At 37.2% G+C, this 22,755-nt stretch overlaps 1 protein-coding gene and 1 pseudogene across 4 annotated transcripts in view; one reads left to right on the top strand and one right to left on the bottom strand.

Annotated features, from left to right (window-relative positions):
• RAD18 (RAD18 E3 ubiquitin protein ligase) overlaps window positions 1-22,755 on the bottom strand; it is a 102,259-nt gene that overhangs the window by 41,309 nt on the left and 38,195 nt on the right. For all 4 annotated transcript variants that reach the window (XM_040628529.1, XM_008697931.2, XM_040628527.1 and 1 more), the window contains 4 exons: window positions 20,365-20,464; window positions 16,860-17,044; window positions 8,354-8,430; window positions 7,008-7,068 (listed from right to left, as the gene is read on the bottom strand). In XM_040628529.1, coding sequence (XP_040484463.1) covers window positions 7,008-7,068; window positions 8,354-8,430; window positions 16,860-17,044; window positions 20,365-20,464 — 423 coding nt within the window. The remainder of the gene's footprint in view (window positions 1-7,007; window positions 7,069-8,353; window positions 8,431-16,859; window positions 17,045-20,364; window positions 20,465-22,755) is intronic.
• LOC121102363 lies at window positions 307-653 on the top strand (annotated as a pseudogene).

Here is a 22,755-nt window from a genome sequence, read left to right as displayed (position 1 = left end):
TGGGCACTCAACACTGCTGTACAACTTTTCCACCCTTCTCTAGCAAACTCTGCTTTACTACAAAATGACCATTTCACACTTTTCACACCTACAATACTCCCTTCTCAGCCAGCCTCACACTACTTTGAAAACACAGAAACATTCCAACAGGAGCTCTGTCTTCTTCCAACTACCATTACTTCATCTGTGCACATATGCTCTCTCTGCCTTATATTGAACAAGAAATGACTCTTCTTGTAGCAATTAAAGGCCAACTCCTGGCCATCTTGGAACCTGTGGAGACCTGCTGGAAACAGGACTCCTAAAATGACAAATAGATCTGGGAGGCTGTGGTCCAAGGCCATTTTTGCTGGCTATAAACTGGGTCTCCAGAACCGGAGGGGGAGCACACAGCTCTTCTTAAAACTGAAGATGCTTACGCTCGAGATGAATCTGAATTCTACCTAGGCAAGAGATGTGCATATGTGTACAAAGCAAAGAACAACACAGTGACTCCTGGTGGCAAACCAAACAAAACCAGACAGAGTAACTGAGGAAAAGTAACTCGTGCTCACGGAAACAGTGGCATGGTTCATGCCAAATTCGGAAGCAACCTTCCTGCTAAAGCCATTGGCCGCAGAATCCATGTGATGATGTAACCCTCAAGGATTTAAACTTACTGTAAAGTAAATAAATAAAGGTGTAGATCTATTCTCTTGGGGGGAAAAAAAAGGCCAAGCCCTAACTTACGTTCTGGATTCCATCACTAAGGCCTTTTCAAAGATATAGTACCTGTAATTACCGTCTCCCTGTCTTATATCATCAATCTCCCCCTCTTCTGCACTTTTCCCACTGGCATACAAATACACCTGGGACTGTTCTGCTGGAAGTGAGAGTGTGGGTTATGAAAACAATTAGGTATAGACCAGCATTTTTTCTTAACGAAATAATGTGTAGAATGGAAAGTGTCAGAGTACATTAAAAATGGCAAGAGTAAGCAACCAAGATGTCCTTCGGTTGTTGAATGGATTAGCTATGGTACATCTAGGCAATGGAATATTATTCAGCACTAAAAAGAAAAGCACCATCAAGGCATGAAAAGACATGGAGGAACTTTAAATGCATATCGCCGAGTGACAGAAGACAATCTGAAAAGACTACATATTAGATGATGGCAACTATATGACATTCTGGAAAAGGCAAAAGTATGCAGATAATAAAAAGACCGATGGCTGCCAGGGGTTTTGTAGCAGGGGGCATGAAGCACAAAGGATTCCTAGGGCAGTGAAAATACTCTGCAGGATACCACAGTAATGCATGTCATTGTATCTCTGTCCAACACCAAGAATGAACCCTAAGGTAAAGTATGGACTTTGGGTGACTATGATGTGGCAATGTAGGTTCACCAACTATAACAAATGTACCCGCTGGTGGGGGGTGTTGATAATGGGAGAGGTCATGCATGTGTAGGGGTGGGGGATATATGAGAACTTTCTGTAACATTTCTCTGCTCTAAAAACATAAAGTCTTACTTAAAAAAAAAGAGAGAGAGAGAGAGAGAGAGACAGAGAGTAGGATGTAGTATGGATGGTTTGGATAAGCGTAACCAACTGGCTCTGAAACATAATTATCTCACTACTTGTATTTTTTCAAAGTCACAGAAATTTTGAGAGAAAAATGATAGAAAATAATTTTTTCTAATGTTGTGGCCACTTAAGGTTGAGGAGGGGGAATGCAAACATCATTTGAAAACATCTGAATACAACCTTTTAAAAAAATGAGAAGGGTAAATATTGCCTTGTGAAACTTTCATTTCACAAAAAAATATCTAATGAATTATATCTAAAATATAATTCTCAGGGTGCCTGGGTGGCTCAGTAGGTTAAGTGTCTGCTTTCAGCTCAGGTCATGATCCCAGGGTCCTGGGATGAGCCCCAAGTCTGGCTCCCTGCTCAGGGGGGAGTCTGCTTCTCCCTCTCCCACATCCCCTGCTCGTGTTCTCTCTCTCTGACAAATAAATAAATAAATAAATAAATAAATAAATAAATAAATAAATAAAATCTATAAAATAAAATAAAATAAAATTCTCACTGTGGGCTGCAGTCAAAAAAGATCTGAAAGCCACAAGATTAAGTATCTCTCAACTTGAAAAAAAAAACAGAACCATCCCTTCACCAACACCCACCTCCAGCTATACCCTCATTTTTCTGCTGTCTCTGACACAGTAAAACCTTCCTCAAGAGCTGTCCACATGAACAGTTTTACCTCCTCACCTCCGTTTGGCTTTCAACCGACATGGAGCGCTTCTGATGCCTCCTCTCTAATGAAACTGTTCTCGTGGAAGTTAATGTACTGCCTCTGAGTTGTGAAATGTACTGATGCTTTCCATCTCTTACTCAACCTTCCACAGAAGCATCTGACACAATTCATCATATCTCCTTTCTTCAAACACGTTGTTTTCCTAGATATTCTGATACCACATTTCCAAGTTCTCCTCCTATCTCCTGGGCACTCCTTCAGTTTTCTTGGCTGTCTCCCCTACCCATCCTCTACACTCTAAACAGCAGAGTTCCGGCGCGCCTGGGTGGCTCAGCTGTTAAGCACCTGCCTTTGGCTCAGGGCATGATCCCTGCTTTCTGGGATCGAGCCCCACATCGGGCTCCCTGCTCCACTGGGAGCCTGCTTCTCCCTCTCCCACTCCCCCTGCTTGTGTTCCCTCTCTCGCTGGCTGTCTCTCTCTCTGTCAAATAAATAAAATCTTTAAAAATAATAAATAAACAGCGGAGTTCCAAATGTACTGGTTGACTGCTGAAGATTTCTGACCCTCTTTCAGAGGGCAAATGAGGTTAAAACCGATTTTACTTACCTTTTTTTGTCACATTGACATATGCACTGATAGTGCAATAGTAATCGTAGATAAAACCGCTGGTGTCTCAGCATGAGCCAAGGAAGTGACCCTGACCTGTACCAGTAACATGACCATGCACCACCCATTTAAAAAAAGCCAATTTTGCTTAAGAATGTCCTTGATGAAGCAGTAAGAAAATTATTAACCTCATTAAATTTTGGCCCTGGAATAGTATCTTTTTAATAACCTTAGTGGTAAAATGAGAACTACAAATACAGCACTTCTGCTACATACCTAAAGTACCCTGCAGAAGCACTTGGGTAATTATTTCAGTTGTGAGCTAAAATTAGCCACTTTTTAAATGAACATTGTTTTTATTTGAACACTTTTTATTTAAATGAACGTTGTTTTTTATTTTCTAGAACAGTAGACAAATTGTGATTATTCACACTTGGATAATAAATTTTTCTCAAAAATGAATGAGGGAAGATGTCACTTCAAGAAAAACAAGTAACGGTATTTGCTGACAAATATAAAAGAATAGCTTTCAAGTGAAAATCAGAATTCTAGATAACTTGTATCTACGATTATGATGTGACAACTTTCCAATACTTAACTTTTCTGATAAGACTGGTGCTGAAACTAAGGGATGCTATTTTTGACATTATATAATATAAATGCAATATAATTATGCAAACATTTGTAACTCAATGAACGATTATTTTCCAAATAACCAACAAATGATGCTACAAAATCATTCACAGGTTAGTAAAAAGGTCCATTCAAAGCATATGACAGGGGCACCTGGGTGGCTCAGTCGTTAAGCGTCTGCCTTCGGCTCAGGGCGTGATCCCAGTGTTCTGGGATTGAGCCCCACATCAGGCTCCTCCACTGGAAGCCTGCTTCTTCCTCTCCCACTCCCCCTGCTTGTGTTCCCTCTCTCGCTGGCTGTCTCTATCTCTCTATCTCTGTCAAATAAATAAATAAAATCTTTAAAAAGAAAGAAAGAAAGAAAGAAAATTTTATTAAAAAAAAAAAAGCACATTACGGACCAGTAGATTTTTATGCAATAGAGAACAGAAACTTCATTATTATGATTTTATATTCCATTGTAAATAACCTTTCTGAAATAACACTTGCCAAGACTATCCATGATTACCTTAAAAAATCTACTGAAACACTTCCCTCTTTTCAATTACGTATCTGCATCAGGCTAGATAGTTCTCATATATTTTAACCAAAAAAACACATGGCAACAGTTTAAATGAAGAAGCTCATGAGAATCAGCAGAAATAGAAAAGAATGCCACTCTTGTCACTAAGTTTTTAAAATCAGACTTCCTGAGAAATAATTTCCACACAATAAAATTAGTCAATTTTAAGCAAACAATCTGACGCATTTTTTTAAAAATGTGCAGTCATGTAACTACTAATGCAATCATGAAATAGAAGATTTAAGTCACCTAAAAGAGTTCCTTCGTGATCCCCTTTTCCTCCACCCACAGCAGGTGGCAGTACCAATTTGCTTTCTGTTACTAATCTTTGCCTTTTCTAGAACTTCATATAAATGGAACCATTCAAGATGCTTTTTAATTTGGCTTGTGTTGTAACACAATGTTGTTGACATCCCTCGATGTTGTTTTCTATGTGGAGAGTTAATTCTTTTTTATTGTTGAGTACTGTTCCATTGCAGATGGATGTATCATAGCATGTTTATGGATATTTAGATTGTTTTCGATTTAGGATAATATGAATAAGCTGCCATAACATTTGTCAATAATATACAATTGTCCTGATGAATTTCATCTCAATAAATCTGATTTCAAAAATCTCTGTGTGGACATATATACAGAACATAATATAGACACTAGTACTTTGTCAAATATAAATTTTTATAATATTTTCTCAATCTGTAGCTTGATTTTTCATTTTCATATTTGCCTTTTAAAGAGTAAAAGTTTAATTCTACTGAAATAAAATTTATCACATTTTCTTTAAGCTTTTTCTTTTGATTCAAACTATTTGTGAAAGATGATCATCTTGACTGTGAATATAAAGTTTTATTCCTTCTGTTCAAATCTGTATACTATTTATTCCTGCTTCTTCACACTGTTTAGGACCTACAGTACAATGTTAAACAAAAGAAGTAAGAATCATCACCTCTACCTTGTTCCCAATTGGAAGAAAAGTGTTTACTATTTCATCATTAATTATGATGTTAGTTGAAGGTTTTTTGGTAGATATTCTTTATCAGACTGAAGACATTCTATTTTAGTGAGAGTTTTTATTATTAACGGGTGTTCGATTTTGTCAAATGCTTATTCTGCATCTACTTAGAGAATCATACAGCGGTTTTTTTCAGTCACTTAATACAGTGAATTACAATGATTAATTTTCTAAAATTAAACCAATCTTGCCTTATTACGATACATCCCACTTGGTTATGATGTATTACCCTTTTTATGTATTGCCAGATTTAGTAAAACCTTGTTAAGGATTTTTGCATCTGTGTTCATGAGGAATACTGGTCAGAATTTTTATTATACTGTCTTTGGTCTGTAGTTTCATGGAAACTCCAGCCTCATAAAATGAGGTAGGAAGTACTCCTTCCATTTCAACCTTCTAGCAGAATATGTATGGGATTGATATTATTTCCTTCCTTACCTATTTCATGGAATTTCTCAGTGAGCCCATTTGGACCCGGCATTTCTTCAGGGACTGCAAATTCAATTTGCCTATCTACTTCTTCTTGAATACAGTTTAGTAATTTGTATCTTTCAAGGAAATTGCCCATTTCATGTATTTTTTAATTAGATATGGAGGTTTATTTTAGGGCTAACTGCATTAATTTAGTATGACCTATCAAGTGACTTTCTTTTAGATATGTAAATGGGGAGCAATAGATGGTTATATATTTTCTTGCCTAAATCTAATTCACATTCTTCTCAGTATGGCACTGTTAGATATCATTTTTTTTTTTTTTTTAGATTTTATTTATTTGATAGAGAGAGAGAAAGCACACAAGCAGGGGGAACAGCAGACGGAGAAGGAGAAGCAGGCTCCCCGCCAAGCAGGGAGCCAGATGTGGGGCTTGATCCCAGGACCCTGGAATCTGACCCAAGCTGAACACTAACACTTAACCGACTGAGCCACCCAGCCCCCCCAGATATCATTCTTTTAATGGTTTAAATTACTTTCCCTCCAAGCAAATTTTCTGGCTTCCTTATTTTTACAGTTTTTTTTTTTTTTTTTTTTTTTTTTTTGCAATTCAGTGATCATTTGATAGTCTCACTCTCCTATCTCAAGAAAAATCACGTTGACTTCCCAAAAATTGATTAAGGAGGCTCCCATCACACTTATCTTTCTAACAACAGAAAAACAGTGACTTTTGTTGCTCAGTCTGTGGTCCATGAATACTCGAGGCTTCTTTTCCTACTCTAGTAACGCACGGGCCATCACACCTGTATCTAGTGCCTGTGTACTTCACCCCCCCTCCCCAAACAGATCACTACTGAACCTACACATTCAAAGCCTGAGAACTAAAAGAAGAAAACAAAATTCTCTTAGCACAACTAAAGCATATCAGGGGTGGAATACTCATTTAACAAATATTTATTAACTACCTGCTTGTCAGGCACTTACGTTTAAATTTAAACTAAAAATGCAACCAACCAAGCAAAAACAGCTACCAAATTGACAAAACATTAAAGCGCTGGCCCTGGAAAAGATATATACAAAGGCCTAATAAGGAAAAGGAAGTAATTTGGAAGTTGGTAATAACTGATAAAATGAAAAATATTTTTGGCACAAATTTGGAAGCCACAGAAGTGCTGAAATTCTTCACAGAACTGTTGCCAGTGAGTGGCCTGAGGACAGGATGGGAAGTCAGGAAAGTTTCCATTTTAATTCCATTTTATATTCACAGAGAAGCTTTGAGAGCAGCTAATTAATATTTTGCAGCAAAGTGGTTAGTGATAAGCTCAAAGTAGAATGTTAGAAATCAAAAAGCAGGTACAGAGTTACAAAAAGGGTCACTGAATAAACACTCAACTAAAATTCAGTTGCTTAAGTAATATTAACAAGTTTATATCAAACATTACTATAAAAATTTATTTTAAAAAATTAAGATGAAAATCTGCATCCCAAGCTCTCTGTAATAAAGAAAATGTCACACAACTTACGATATTTACTGTGAATTTCATCTATTTCCTTTTCTGTTTGGTCCTTTGTAAAAACCATTATCTAAAATGATCCAAAAAAACTTAATTAAAAATTCAAAATATGACAAAAACAGAAATTAGTACTACAAACTTTAAAATCTCAAATGTGAATGTTTAAAATAGGGGAAAATAATCTCTTATCTCTGTTTTATATAAACCTAGGAAGAATAACTCCTGTGAACTTCCTCTGAATAGCATAAGTATACCTTTTACTCACTATTGTTTTCTCATCTGTAGAAAATGCAACACTAATATACAAATTAATGCTAAGATGAAGTATTAACAACAAATTCCTATTTTCAATATTTAATTTTTCACATTCATTAATATAAGAAGTAACACTTGAAACTACAAGACTGAAGAAGCATTTAGCAGATTATTAATAAGGCAGATTTTCTTGTTTGTCTTCTCCCTATTCCAACCTAACTTCTCTAAGTCTACTGGAAAAGTAACATATAAAGAAAATATGATAACGTAAGATTTTAGTGTGTTAAATTTCTGCTTCCACTTTTAAAAATCTTAGACTTAAAAGATCAGAAATCTACTTACATGATTCATTATAGTTTTCATCTATAGTTAGCACATAGGTAATGATAAAGTCAATGAAAATCTCATTTTTTTTCTACTATCTGATTATAAACTTACTTCCCTAAGGTCGTAGCTTTCCTTACAGACACATTACCGATGGTCTAGGAATAAAAGTCTACTTGGGAGAGCCCAAAACACTTCCTCCAGTGTCATAGGACACAATGACTATATTCTTCTTTGGTATCCTTTCCTCAAGTTTTGGACCATCAAGCTAGAGGAAGGCAACAGTGAAGAATTTTAAATCTCTGATTCCCTCAATAAGCTCAATAGATACTCAATCCTCATAAAGTTTTACAATTACTTAATTTCTCCATCAGTATAATCACGGAATTGCAGAATGCCAGTGCTAAAGGGGGATTTTAGAGATCATACAGTTCAACCCCTGAGTTTTACAGACGAAGATCCTAAGGGCCACAGATATTAAAGAGCTTATCAAAAGCAACCAGCAGAGAAAGGACTAATATCAAGACCACTTGATGTAAAGGCATATGCTTTTCCCAGAGGACTATAACTGTATTTTGTCCTAGAACACTGCTAAATGTGACAGAATTCTGTGCTAAAAATGAGTGGCAAGTAAATCATAATACATTAAATGGAAATGTGTTCCAGGACATTTCCTATTGAGCAGATTTAATTCTGGCATGCTTTAACTTTATTGGGGCACTCAATTTTTCTTTCCATCATTTCTACCCAGATAATGAAATAGACCATCAACATACGCTTTCATTGAGTTTACTAGCTTCAAGACGCATCCTAGTCTTCTCCATATTTTCAATTTCTTGAACTATTTCCGCAGCTGTTAAAATAAGGACATACAGCCAATGTTAATTACACAGTATTCATCATTGTACTATGGTTATGTAAGGTGTTAAATCTAAAGCTGGAAGATGAGTATACATGAACTCCCTGTCCTATTCTTATAATTTTTCTCTAAGTCCAAAGTTATTTCAAAATAAAAGATTATAAAACTAACATGGAATAAAACATTTAACTCATACACATGCAGAACAGTTTAAGACATAACCATAAGAGTACAGTAATTTTGCTCTTTAAGTATATAGGTATAAATAGCATTCCAACAGAATATGAAAATTAGTTTGTTAGTGTGAATCCAATTTTTAGCAGATATCCACTCAAACTCCAATGTACTAAATATAAATATACATTTTTAGATACAGAACATTAAGAGCTATGGAGCAATATCAAAAAGTCTAACATACATGTAACAGAAATACCAAGAGGAAGAAGAAGGGAAGAGAAAAAATATTTGAAGACCTAATAACCAGAATTTGCCAAATTTAATAAAAGACATCAAACCACAAATATAAGAAACTCAGAGAACATTAAGCAGAATAAATGCAAAACAAAACAAAACAAAAATACAACAATAACATATATACACACAGACACACATAGAAAATCTGTGTGAGCCAGAGAAAATGAGTATTTAACATAAAAGAAAAAAAATCAAGCATTATATCATGCTTCTCATCAGAAATTATTCAAGCCAGATGACAATGGAGTGATGAATTAAAAGCAGAAGGGGAAAACCCTGCCAATCCTGAATTCTGTATCAATGGAAATATTCTTCAAAAGTGAAGGAGGAATAAAGATTTTCTGAAACAAACAAAAACAGAGAACGTATTATTAGCAGACCTATATCATAAAACTGTTAAAGGAAGTTGCTTAAGCAGAAGAAATATGAAATGAGAAACTTATCTCTTTATCTCTTCCTATAAGAGAAAATGAAGAGTGCTAAAAATGGTAAAAATGAAGGTAAATACAAAATATATTTTTCTTATTTTAACTACTCTAAAAGATAACTATCCATTTAAAGGAAAACAAGATATTGTGTTAACAGCATAGGTAAAAATGTAAAACTCATAACAACAACAACACAAAGAATTAGGAATTGGGAGTATGATGTTGTAAGATTCTCACGCTACAAATGAAGTATATCATTTGAAGGTACACTCTGACTACTTAAAGGTGGTTATTAGAAACCCTAGGTCAACCGCTAAATTTTCTGATAAAGAGAAAATAAGCCCAAAGTAGAAATAGAATGTATTGGTAAAAAAATACTCAATCCAAAAGAGAACCAATAAATAAATAAATAAATGGAACAAATGCAGATAGAACAAGCAGAAAACAAATAGCAAAATTTTAACTGTAAAGCCAACTGTTATGGATAATTACATTAAATGTAAATGATCTAAAAGCAACAAGATAGAAAATGCAGATTAGATTAAAAAAATAATGAACAAACTATATGCTTCAGCAAAGAACTCATTTTATTTTTTTAAAGATTTTATTATTTGAGAGAGAGAGAGGGAGCATGAGCAGGGAGAGGGGCAGAGGGACAAGCAGACTCTGCACTGAATTGGGAGCCGACGTGGGGCTTGATCCAAGGACCCTGAGATCATGACCTGAGCCAAAGTCAGATGCTTAACTGACTGAGCCGCCCCAGCACCCCCAAAGTACCCATTTTAAATAAAAGAGCACAGACAGGTTCAAAATAAAGGTATGGAGAGAGATGTACCATGTAAATACTAATGAGAAGAAACGTAGAATAGCTATATTAATATCAGGCACAACAGACTTTAGAACAATGAATGTTGTCAGGGATGAAGAGGGAAATTATAGGGATGCCTGAGTGGCTCAGTCAGTTAAGCGTCTGCCTTCGGCTCAGGTCATAATCCCAGGGTCCTGGGATCAAGTTCCGCATGGGGGGGGGGGGTCCTTGCTCAGCAGGGAGCCTGCTTCTCCCTCTGCTTGCCACTCCCCCTGCTTGTGCTCTCTCACTCTCTCGGACAAATAAATAAAATCTTTAAAAAAAAAAAAAAGAGGGAAATTACATAATTAATGTTAAAGGAGTCAATTCACTAAGAAATCCTAACATTCCTAAATGTGTTTGCACCTAGAAAAGTAATTAAAAATGAACAAGAACTTCTAGTTCTGAAGAAGATGGACTAGACTCACTTCTCTTCTCATTTTTCATATTCTTCCTAAGTATAACTAAAACCCTTAGATGTAATATAATAATAGACAATTATAAGAGATCTCTGAAAAATAGGAGGAGGAAGACGGACTGGCTAAGGGTCTCAAAATGTAAGGAACAACACGATGGTGAGTTCCGTAGGCTTTCTCTTTATCTCTATATATCCCGGACTGGGCACTGGTAAAGCCTACAACCCAGAACCACCTATAGTCTCTCTCTCTCTCTCTCTCTCTCTCTCTCTCACACACACACACACCCACACACACCTCCAAGAAACCGATTTTTTTTCTAGCAAAGGATTATGAAAGGAGACCAAAAAACTTTTTGACAATACCTGACTTACTCCAATTAAACACTGCTGATGCTTCCTGCCCACTAAAGTACCATTAGAGAATAAGTGTAGAGTGTGGATTCCACTCTCCTTCTCCCCCCAGCAGTAACAGGAAGACTGGCGACAACTTTTTTCTTCCAGCAATATTGTGCCAGTAGAGACCTAGTGAGTAACCTAAACCTCTATCCCTCACCCACTAGTAGCAGGTAGCACCCTCATCCCCTAACTAGTGATTGGAATGACGATCTCAAAGAGAAAAAAACCTGAAGAAAAGCATCCTTTAAACGTACACGGCAAATCCTAAACACGCTCCTGATCCACTCACATGTGAAATATTCTAAAATTAATAGGCCAGGGACACCTGGGTGGCTGTCAGTTAAGCGTCTGCCTTTCTCTCAGGTCATGATCCCAGGGTTGAGTCCCGCATCAGGCTCCTTGCTCAGTGGGGAGCCTGCTTCTCCCTCTGCCTGTTGCTCCCCTTGCTTGTGCTCGCACTCTCTCTCTCAATCTGACAAATAAATAAATAAAAGCTTTGAAAAAAAATAAAATTAAGTTAATAGGCCAAAAGGTCTGCGAACTGAAGCGCAGTATGGAATACCAGGTTTTCTGAGTGCCCTCCAGGTAGCAATTAAATGAAGCAGACCTGAACAACATTGCAAGAGCTCTGAAAACTAAACTGTCATTAGAACCATGGTACACAGAAGTAGGCCTGGATCTGCAAGCCAAAGCTAAACAGAGTAACTGTCTGCTAAGTAAAATATTTAGAAAGGAGTTGGAATCTCATATTATAGGCAAAATGTCCAGGACACAATAAAAACACTTGTCAACTAAGAGGCAGGAAAATCATAACTTCAATGAGAAAAGGCAATTAACAGATGCTATCACTGAGATGACTCAAATCTTGAAACTATAGGATAAGAATTTCAAAGCTACCATCATAAAAATGCTTCAAGAGTACACTGGAATTTAAGAAACAAAACAAAGGATCATAGGGGAAGAGAGGAAAAAATAAAACAAGCCAAAACCAAAGAGGGAGATGAACCATAAGAGACTCTTAATCATAGGAAACAAACTGAAGGTTGCTGGAGGGGAGGAGGGTGAGGGGATGGGGTAACTGGGTGATGGACATTAAAGAGGGCAGGTGATGTAATGAGCACTGGGTGTTATATAAGACTGATGAACCACAGGCCTGTACCTCTGAAACCAATAATACATTATATGTTAATTAAGTGAATTTAAATTTAAAAAATATTTTTAAAAATGCTTCAAGGGTAATTAGGAGCACTCTCAAAAGGAAATAAAACTGCTACTGTATGTAATATTGTTATGACAGCCAGTGGTCCATTATAAAAATATATCTTCTTAAAGTAGTTTCAATGTTACATTTAAGTTTTTAATGTCTTATACTTGGAAGGGACAACTAAGTAACAACAACAATTAGAAACAAAGTGAAACAAATGAACTCCACTGTATTTCAGTAAAAAATCAAGTCATAATGAAGAAAGAGAAAAAGGAAATTATGAACACATACTTGACTACATACCCTGAGTCCAACAAAGGGAGGAGGGGAGAGGAAGTCTGGAAAGAGAACTAGAAAATATCCTGAATTCTTTCTTATAGGTAGGTCTGTTTTGTAGTGGTGTAGTTAGTACAGATGAAGAAATTCTGAAACTATTTTAGATGTGCTATAGAATTGAACAAATTGTAAATGTGCTGATGCTATTGAAGGGAGGATCTCCCAGTGGGGGGAAAAAAGAGAAATATAAATATGTAAGAGAAAAAGGCAAAGAACTCCGTGGGGTTGGACTGTAAGCCCAGCATGTTCTCATGATTTCTAATGCATATAAGTGTAAATGGACTTACATGTGTGCATACATATATAGCACACAGGCATACATGCATCATGAGATACCACTACATATCCAACAGAATGGCTAAAATTAAGAAGACTGAAAATACTAAGTTTTGACAAGGAAGTGGAGCAAGTGAATCTCTTCGTAAAATGAAAAATAGCGTAGCCATTTAAAAACAAAGCTCAGGGGTGCCTGGGTGGCGCAGTCGTTAAGCGTCTGCCTTTGGCTCAGGGCGTGATCCTGGCATTCTGGGATCGAGCCCCATATCAGGCTTCTCCGCTATTAGCCTGCTTCTTCCTCTCCCACTCCCCCTGCCTGTGTTCCCTCTCTCACTGGCTGTCTCTCTCTCTGTCATATTAATAAATAAAATCTTTAAAGGGGGAATGAAACATGAGAGACTATGGACTATGAGAAACAAACTGAGGACTTCAGAGGGGAGGGGGGTGGGGGAATGGGATAGACCGGTGATGGGTAGTAAGGAGGGCACAAAAAAAATAAATAAATAAAATAAAATAAAATCTTTAAAAAAAATAAATAAATAAAATAAAATAAAAATAAAAAATAAAAAATAAAAAACAGCTCAGCAATTTCTTTATTTTTAAGTATACACTTACCATATGACCCAGTAATTCTACTCCTGGGTATTTATCCAAGAAAAATGAAAACATATGACTATATAAAGATATGCAAGCCCTTGTTCATCACAGCTTTATCCATAATAGCCAAAAACTAAAACACTGCTTGACAATAAAAATGACTGAACTACTGATAAATACAAAAACACGGATAAAATTCAAGAGCACTGCACTAAGTGAAAGAAGCCAGATATAAAAGACTACATAATGTACAATATGTATAACTCCCATTTGTTTGGCATTTTAGAAAAGGCAAAACCATAGAAACATAAAATATCAGTATATCCCAGGGCCTTAGTGTAAGGAGGAGGGAAATGATTACGAAAGGGCAGAAGAATTATGGGTAAGAAAATGTTCTATATTTTGACTGAAATGATAGTTAAATGACTATGCATACATTTGTCAAAACTCATCTAACTGTACACTGTAAGAGGATGAATTATAGGAACACCTGGGTGGCACAGTCAGTTGAGCTCCAACTCATGGTTTCAGCTCAGGTCATGATCTCAGGGTCATGAAATCGAGCCCCTCGTGGGGCTCCGCGCTTGGTGTGGAGTCTGCTTCAGACTCTCGCTCCCTCTCCCTCAGCCCTTCCCTGTTGCACTCTCCCTCTCTTTCTCAAATAAACAAATCTTTAAAAAATAAAAATAAAAAATGAAAGGATGATTATACATCAATTTTTAAATGCACACATAAAAAGTGAATAAGTAGCAAGTGGCTGGATACAAGACAATGCATAAAAATTAGTTACATTTTTACATACGAATGACAAAAAATAAAAACTGACATTTTAAAATAGACACCATTTACGACTGCATCAAAAACATCAAATACCTATGAATAAGTCTTTTTAAAAAAACCCTTCATATTGAAGACTATAAAACTTTACTGCCAGAAATGAAAAACAACTAAAGGGATAAACCAAATTCAAGGACTGAAAGACTCGAATAGTGTACAGATATCAACTTTGACACCAAATTGATCTACAGATTCAACACAGTCCCAATCAAAATCCAAGCAGATTTTAGATTCTTGATGAAATTTTGCAAGCTTATTCTAAAATTTACATGGAAATCCAAAGGGCCTAGAAAAGCCAAGGCAATCTCAAAAAACAAAACTAGAGGAACTACATTGCCAGGCAGCAAGATCTATCATAAATTACTCATAAAGTAATTAAGACAACATACTACTGACAGAAGGATATATGTGACTTAATGGAACAAAACAACGCCCAAGACCTACACATATCCATTACCTGATTCTCAATTAAGACGTACTGACAATTCAGCGGGGAAAGGACGGGGTTTATAGATGGTGATGCATTGATTGGCTACCCATATGGAAAAACAGGAGAATCTTGCCCTTACCTCACAACATTTGCTAAAATAGATTCCAGATAAATTACAGGTCGAAATGTAAAAGCAAAAACAATAAAGCTCTTAGAAGAAAACAAAAGACCCTCCTAACCTTGTAGTAGGCAAGGACATAAAAGCACTATCCAAAGGAAAAGTGCAAAAGATTAAATAGTACAAGAACTTGTACTTTTTGGATGAAGTCATTTAAGAGAGTGAAAAGGTAAATGAAAGAAGAGATTAGATACATATATCCGGCAAGATCTATACACAGAAAATTTCATGCACTCCCACAAATAAGTAAGGAAAAAAAAGGATACACAGCATAAAAAAATTGGTCATAATGCTTAAATGGATATTTCACCAAAGAGGATATCTAGATGGTCAATAAGCATATAAAAATGTGCTAAACGTGGGGTGCCTGGGTGGCTCAGTCGGTTAAGCTTCTACCTTCAGCTCAGTTCACGATCTCGGGGGCCTGGGACTGAGCCCCGCATCGGGCTCCTTGCTCAGTGGGGAGTCTGCTTCTCCCCCCTACTTCTACCTCTCCCCCCACCACCACTCGTTCTCTCTCTCTGATAAATAAATAAAAATCTTTAAAAAAAATGTGCTAAACATGTAAGTCACTGGGGAAATGCAAAGTAAAACCATAATGAGATACTACCAAGGATCCACCAGAATGGCCAAAAAGGAAAAATGACAATACTGATATTGTCACGGATGTGAAAAAACTGGAACTCTCAGACCCTCCTGACAAAAGTGCACATTGGTAGAAATGAAAACAAGAAAAGAAGAAAAGGTAAAAAAAAGAATTAAATGGGGGGGGGAAGCACCTGATACTGAGTTTTCGGCTAGATCCATGAAAACTGAAGAGCTGCAGAAATAAAACTATATATATATATAAAATCTCCAAAAAATACGTGTGCCTAGGTGCACCAAGACATATAAAGGATTACTCACAGCAGCATTATTCTTAAGAGCCAAAGAGTAGAAAAATCCAAATGTCCCTCAACTACTGAATGGATAAATAGTATGAAATACTTATATAATGGAATACTGTCTACAGCAACAAAAATGAAAATATCACACCTGCACATGAAAACATGGATGAATCTTCTGAACATAATGTTGCACAAATGAAGCCACACTCAAAAGAATACATAAGCTATTTATTATTCTGTTTACATAAAGATAAAATACAGGCAAAAACAGACAAAATGAATAATTCCTGGTGTTAGAAGTCAAGATGGTGGTCACCTATAAGAATGAAGGGGGTAGTGACTGGAGGTGGGGAGCGCAGAGGCTTTTGGGAAGCTGGTTCTGATCTGAAAAGCAGTTACAAAGGTATTTTCCCTTTGGGAAATTTACTGTGATAATTCACCAAAAAATACAATTTGTATATTTTTCTGTTTACATTATACTTCCGTTTTTTAAAAATTAGGCAATTCTTTATATTCTAATAATTCAAAGAACTCCAAAATATGTGTGTGGTTCAAAGAAACAGGACAAACCATTAAATAGTGTGTATATAATGCTAACATTTTACCAAACAATAATCAAGGACACGTTTGTGTATAATTAATAATCATAATGATAACATATATTGAATAATAACCACTTTTTAAGGTATGGTGCTATGCACTTTTCATTCATTCCTTTCAAAAACACTATGCAGTATGCAGTATTATAAACCTTATGGATGATAAAACTGAGATAATGAGTAACTGGCCCACAGTCTCCTGGTCATAAAGCTGCAAAACTGGGATTATAACCCTGGCTCTCTAGATCAACTCTTCATCCCATGCTATCTCTAGAAAGATATACAGAAGAAACCAGCAGCCATGGCTGCCTCTGAGAAGGGAATAGTGACTGAGAGATCGGCTGAGACAAAGACTCATCAGAGTATACTCTAGGTACCTTTTGAAGGAATACATCTGCATGTCTCATCTATTATCAAAATTGTATTTATTAAAATTTTTTTCTATGACTTATAATCCCTGAGCTACACAAAACTGCTTTATCCAGAAAACAAGAACTCATTACTTTATTAGTTTACCTGATTTAGGATGCAAAGCATCGCACTGGGCATTGTACATGTGTACAAATTCTTGGTGCCTTTTAATGAGCTGTTGTTTATTTCCTTGAATAGATAATCCATGCTGTCTTAGCTTTTTCTTTAAATCACGATCTGAGAGCAAGTTATATACAGTTTTGGGCAGAGGCTTCCTTTTGTGAACAGAACTAAAAAGGGGGGAAAAAAGAGATCACTTAGAATTACTGTGAATTATCAAATGCTCCTCACATAAAACAGTTAATTTGCCTTCTGATGGAGTACCAGTGTGACTGGGAAAATAGCAGAACCATTAAGATAAAAATGGGAAAGAGAAAGAATTAAATTTGCAAATAAGGTTGACAGTGTTGGACATGATGCATCTCAGATGCATCATTCAGATACCGGGGTCTAGTGGCAGCCAACCTTAGAGAAACACAGGTCTCAGAAAGAGGTCAGACCTAAGGACGCAGACCCGGGACGCCCATGGAAGGCTTGTGCACTAAATGCCGTGAGAACCTCATTTCAGAATCACACTTACATAGACTTCCTCAATTCTCCACTGCTTTAAAGCGTGTTTGTCCTAAAATGTGCCCATGGTTTCCATGCAAGATCTCTGCAAAAACTGTCACCTCGGATGATCAGAGTAAAAACACTATTGAGATTCAGACTACAGACTTAAGAGTATAGCTGTTTTAGAAAAAGTGCCCATCCACAGGCAAAACTGCCCCCTCAAAGTGGAGGCAATCATTGTCCAAAAGCTCTAGATTAAGTAAAAGATGTATTGGGATGGTTAGCTTTACCCAATTCATTACTGCCAATGAAAAAAGAGTTCTGAAAGTTGACAGGTAGATAATATTCTTATGGCATCATCTTCAAAGAACATGACTGAAAACAAAAGCAAGAAATACAAGAGGGTTTTGTTCTCTTCAACATCAATTAATTATATTAACAAATATATAAGGATTACAAGTATACTAGCAAAACCACCACCTGGCTCTTCATTCTATTTATATAATTAATACGCTGACAAGCACTAAGCTACAATTTAATATAGCAAAGCCCTATTAAATGACTTTCTTCTGCTCCCTCCAAAAAAACAGTTAATAAACATTACTTCTTAAAATGGAATAGAAGTCAAGCTACCTAAGGGTATCAATGACTTGAGACAATTTTATAAACAGGAACTCCTTAGTGAGCGTTAATCTACTTAATCTGATTATAATCTGGCTCTCTGAGTACATTACTTGGCTCAACACCATGGCAATTAAGTGCTTAATAAATATGCATTCAAAGTAGTCATTACAATTCCAATATTTCAAAATTAAAATACCAAAGTTTCCAGTAAAAGTTCATAAGCATTTGAAAGTAAACAGTGTATCCAAAGAACCCAAGATTTTACAAAGGACTTGCATATAACTAGTTTGCCTTCAAGGCCATGCTACCCGAACTGGAGTGAATCTTGGAATCACCAAGAGAGTTTATTAAATTGCAGATTCTTGGTCATGGCTCCATACCACCTCCCAATTCTGATTACATTCTGAAGTGGAGACCTGAAATCTATATTAACAAGCTTCTATGGGGTATACCTGATATAAATGGCCCAAAGACTATATACTGAGAGAAACAGTACAATTGAATATATGTAGACTGAAAATAACCAAACATTTTTCTACCAAACAACAGTATCATTCCGTAAATTATTTTTTATGCCTTATCAATAATGTCTAAAAGCCAGAGATAACTACTTAACTGTAGAAAGACCTACAAACCCTCAAGAGAATACATTTTACTGAAAACTGCCCAGTGGGCTCTACAAGACAGGTAAGATTACAGCTAAATAAAATCATAATGGGTAGCAAGAGCTGAAGCATTTTGCAGAGTTTATACAAGCACACTGCGAGGGACAGTTCATTAAGTCTGTATCTAAAACATTTATTTTTGGGGCGCCTGGGTGGCGCAGTCGTTGGGCGTCTGCCTTCGGCTCAGGGCGTGATCCCGGTGCTCTGGGATCAAGCCCCACATCAGGCTCCTCCACTAGGAGCCTGCTTCTTCCTCTCCCACTCCCCCTGCTTGTGTTCCCTCTCTCGCTGGCTGTCTCTCTCTGTCAAATAAATAAATAAAATCTTAAAAAAAATAAAAAATAAAACATTTATTTTATCAAGGATAGACAATTAAACTGATGACTTTGAAATTCGAATGGAAAACTGTACTATTCACTGGCATTTACGATGAAAAGCACCAGCAGAAATCAACAATTTCTATCCAGAATTTTAAAATATGAAGGCTGACAGATGATTCCCAAAACATGAAGATAACACTGGTCCTTCTTCCATGATGTAGTGAAAGTGAGTAGTGCATTTAAGGGTCCTCAGAATCTGAAGACATCAAAAGGAAGAATATTCTTTGAATCAACTCTGATACGATTCTACATAGAATGGGTTATAAGGGTTGTCACCCCTATCAAGGAAATGGCCTGTCAGGGTATTGCAGATAAAATGTTCTAAATGTCACAGTATCTTTTATGTGACCAGACCCCAGGACCAGGTTGTAACTAAAGCGAAACGCAGCTCACTGATCCCCAAAGCTTATCTTTGCCAATTAATTTTGTAAGATGTAAATTATTAGGATAAAAAGGTTTTGGGGTCAAGGGGCGCCTGAGCGCCTCAGTCCATTAAACATCTGCCTTCAGCTCAGGTCATGATCTCAGGGTCCTGGGATGGAGCCCCACAGCGAGCTCCCTGCTCAGTGGGGAGTCTGCTCCCTCTGCCCCTCCCCCTGCTCATGCTCTCTAATAAATAAAATCTTTAAAAAAAAAAAGATTTTGGGGTCAAACAAATGTAGTAATTACAGGATTAAACAAAATCCACAATTACCTTTGATACAGGACTTCTCAGAGCCTTCAATACACTAACTAGTATAGTGAATCTTTCCCTAAGATACACGATATGTAGTGCTTCTAAACTGCAAGACAGAGCAAATGGCGGGACTACAGTATTCCAAGGAGCAGGGTCTGGAACCACTATCGGAATTTGAACTTAATTATGTATGGATGAGTATGTCTTTGGATAAACTGACAGAACGAAATGCATTAGAAGAAATAAAACAGATGCATCTAGGAAAAGAACAGTCCAAGCAAGAGTTGCAATGCTGATTGCTTAATACTCAAGGAGAAAATGCTCAGCCTCTATACCTGAAACTCATTCCTCAGGAAGAAACATTTCTTTTGTTTTTCTTTTTCTTTTTTTTTTTTTTTAAGTGGGCTCCATGCCCAATGTGGAGCCTGAACTCAGGACCCTGAGATTGAGAGTCACATGCTCTACTAACTGAGCCAGCCAGGCATCCCAGGAAGGAGCATTTATAAGGAGAAATGCAGGTCACCAGATTCTCGTGGCTTATGGGAAATAACCCTCAGGGTGAAGGAGACAGAATGGAAAAGGTAGCAAATAGTTCATAAAGCACAAGAAGTACCTTGCTAAAGTAGCTCAATGATTATGCTTAACTTTCTTACCTTCTGAGGCTTTCCTTCTTCTCCTCCCGTGTTAAACAGCTGTCTAAGTGCTTATTAATGTGATTTTCTGGAATACTAACCCCGCAAACAGGACAATCCACTGTATTTTTTAAAAAGAGAAAGAGAGACTTTATTATTTACATAAAGGGCAAAAATAATGTATAACCTGTGATCTTTCAGCAATTAAAATAATGCATTTAGAAAAGCAGAAGAGAAAAAGAATGACACCTCAGGGCAACAGAACTGGGAGAGACTGTTCACTAAGTAATGGCTAAACTGTGGTAAGTCACATAATTAGAATCCAAGGCCTACAGGAAGAGATTGCAAAGAAGTCCGGAGATTCATTCATTAGAAAATGCTTTGGTTAAGTCTTTTCTACTGAGGTGTGACCAACCTACAGAACTAATCTTAAGTTTTCCCATCTTAGGAGCCGTTCATACGGGAGCAATCGTAACAACATGAATAAGATACGCCTGGCTGGGGACGGGAGGATATGCAAAGCTAAACTGAAGCATTTGTTGGTTTGGGCCAACTACTGTTCAAATTAGCAATGGTTACAAATTTGATAATTTAGCTCTCATTTGTAAATAGAAATGTAGTGTTGCCATTAGGAATCACAATCATTCTCAAACTGTTTGTCGAGGTTGCAGAGAATTGTGGAAAAATCTTGGGGCCCAGAGGCCACCATGATAAAGGCAGGGATGAAGCAGAAGGTCAGGCCCTCGATTTCTACTTCAATGGAGCAAGGCCAATTTTATCTAATGTGTTCTAGTTCATGGTAAGATTTCATTTGAAAAAACTGTTCTGCTGGGGGAAAAAAGTTAACTATCAAGCTAAAAACACTACAACAAGAACTGTCAGTTGATAGTTGACAAAAGGTACAGTAGAAAATGCAAGATTCACATGTCCTTACAAAATTTATTTTTTTACGATTTTATTTATTTGACAGAGAGAGAGAGATAGTGAGAGAGTGAGCACACGAGCAGGGGCAGAGGGAGAGGGAGAGGGAGAAGCAGGCTTCCCTGCTGAGCAGGGAGCCTGATGCGGGGCTCAATCCTAGGACCCTGGGATCATGACCTGAGCCAAAGGCAGATGCTTAACCAACTGAGCCACCCAGGTGCCCCTCCTCACAAAATTTAAACCCTTAAGTGCTAATATGCTAACTTCAACCTAAGTTTAATAACCACTAATAGCGGGGCACCTGGGTGGCTCAGTGGGGTGAGTATCTGCCTTTGGCTCAGGTCATGATCTCAGGGTCCTGGAATAGAGCTCAGCAGGGAATCTGCTTCTCCCTCTCCCTTTCTGCCCCTCCCTACCTTTGTACTCTCTCGTGCATGCTCTCTCTCCCTCTCCCTCTCCCTCAGATAAATAAATAAAATCTTTTAAAAAACTAAAATAAACAGCCACTAATTGCCCTGCACTGTGTGTGATGTGGGTGTACCAAAGATGTCTAAGACATAGTTTCTGCCTAAAAGGTGCTCTGAACTTTACAGGTAAGAGGAGACATAGAAACAAGTTAAACAAGCTGACCAATTCATCAAAAAAGCAAACTATACACAAAATAGTCCAGAAAACAAGTGCTGTTAACACTTTCGTGATGTGAGATGGTCAAAACTGTCTAACATAACTAAAGAATGGTTAGGAGTTGGATAGAGTCTAGAAAGGTAAAACAGGGGTCAGCAAAACTTTTTTTTTTTTTTTTTAGAGCGAAAGCGTGCACATGAGTGAGCATGGGGGTGGGGTGGATCTCAAGCAGGCTGCCTGCTGAGCACAGAGCCCAACACAGGGCCAGATCTTACAACCCTGATATCATGACCTGAGCCCAAATCAAGACTTGGATGCTTAACCAACTGAACCAGCCAGGTGCCCCAGCAAACCTTTTTGGCTGAGGGACAGGTAGTACAGATTTTAGGCTCTGCAGGCTACATGGTCTCTGTTATATTAACACTCTGTTATACTAACCACTGCCATGGAACATGAAAGCATTAATAAACAGTATGTCAACAAATGGGTGTGGCTATTTTCTGCTAAACTTTTACTTACAAAAATATGTGTAAAGCCAAATTTGGCCTGCAACTTGTAGTTTTTCCGATCTCTGGGCGTATTCAAGGAATAATGGGAAGGATCAGTTTGGCTACTGCAGAAGGATTTTTGAGACGGAGAGGTAAGAAAGAAGGTCAGACATCTAAGGGAGGGGTCAAACTGTCTATGGCTATAAATGCCAGTCAGAACAGCTTGGCAGTGTTCAAAGAGGGGTATAAGAAGATAAAAGGAGCTCGTTAAGATTAAACTGGAACTGATGTGAAAGATGAGGAGGGAGATTAAAAGCTGAAAAATAGAAAGCTACTGCCATAGTTAAAATATGAGCTCATTAAAATTGCTTCATTTTTC

Source organism: Ursus maritimus, unplaced genomic scaffold (genome assembly GCF_017311325.1).
Source record: "Ursus maritimus isolate PB19 unplaced genomic scaffold, ASM1731132v1 scaffold_14, whole genome shotgun sequence".
Taxonomy (NCBI): Eukaryota; Metazoa; Chordata; class Mammalia; order Carnivora; family Ursidae; genus Ursus; species Ursus maritimus.
This window is presented reverse-complemented; position numbering and strand designations above follow the sequence as displayed.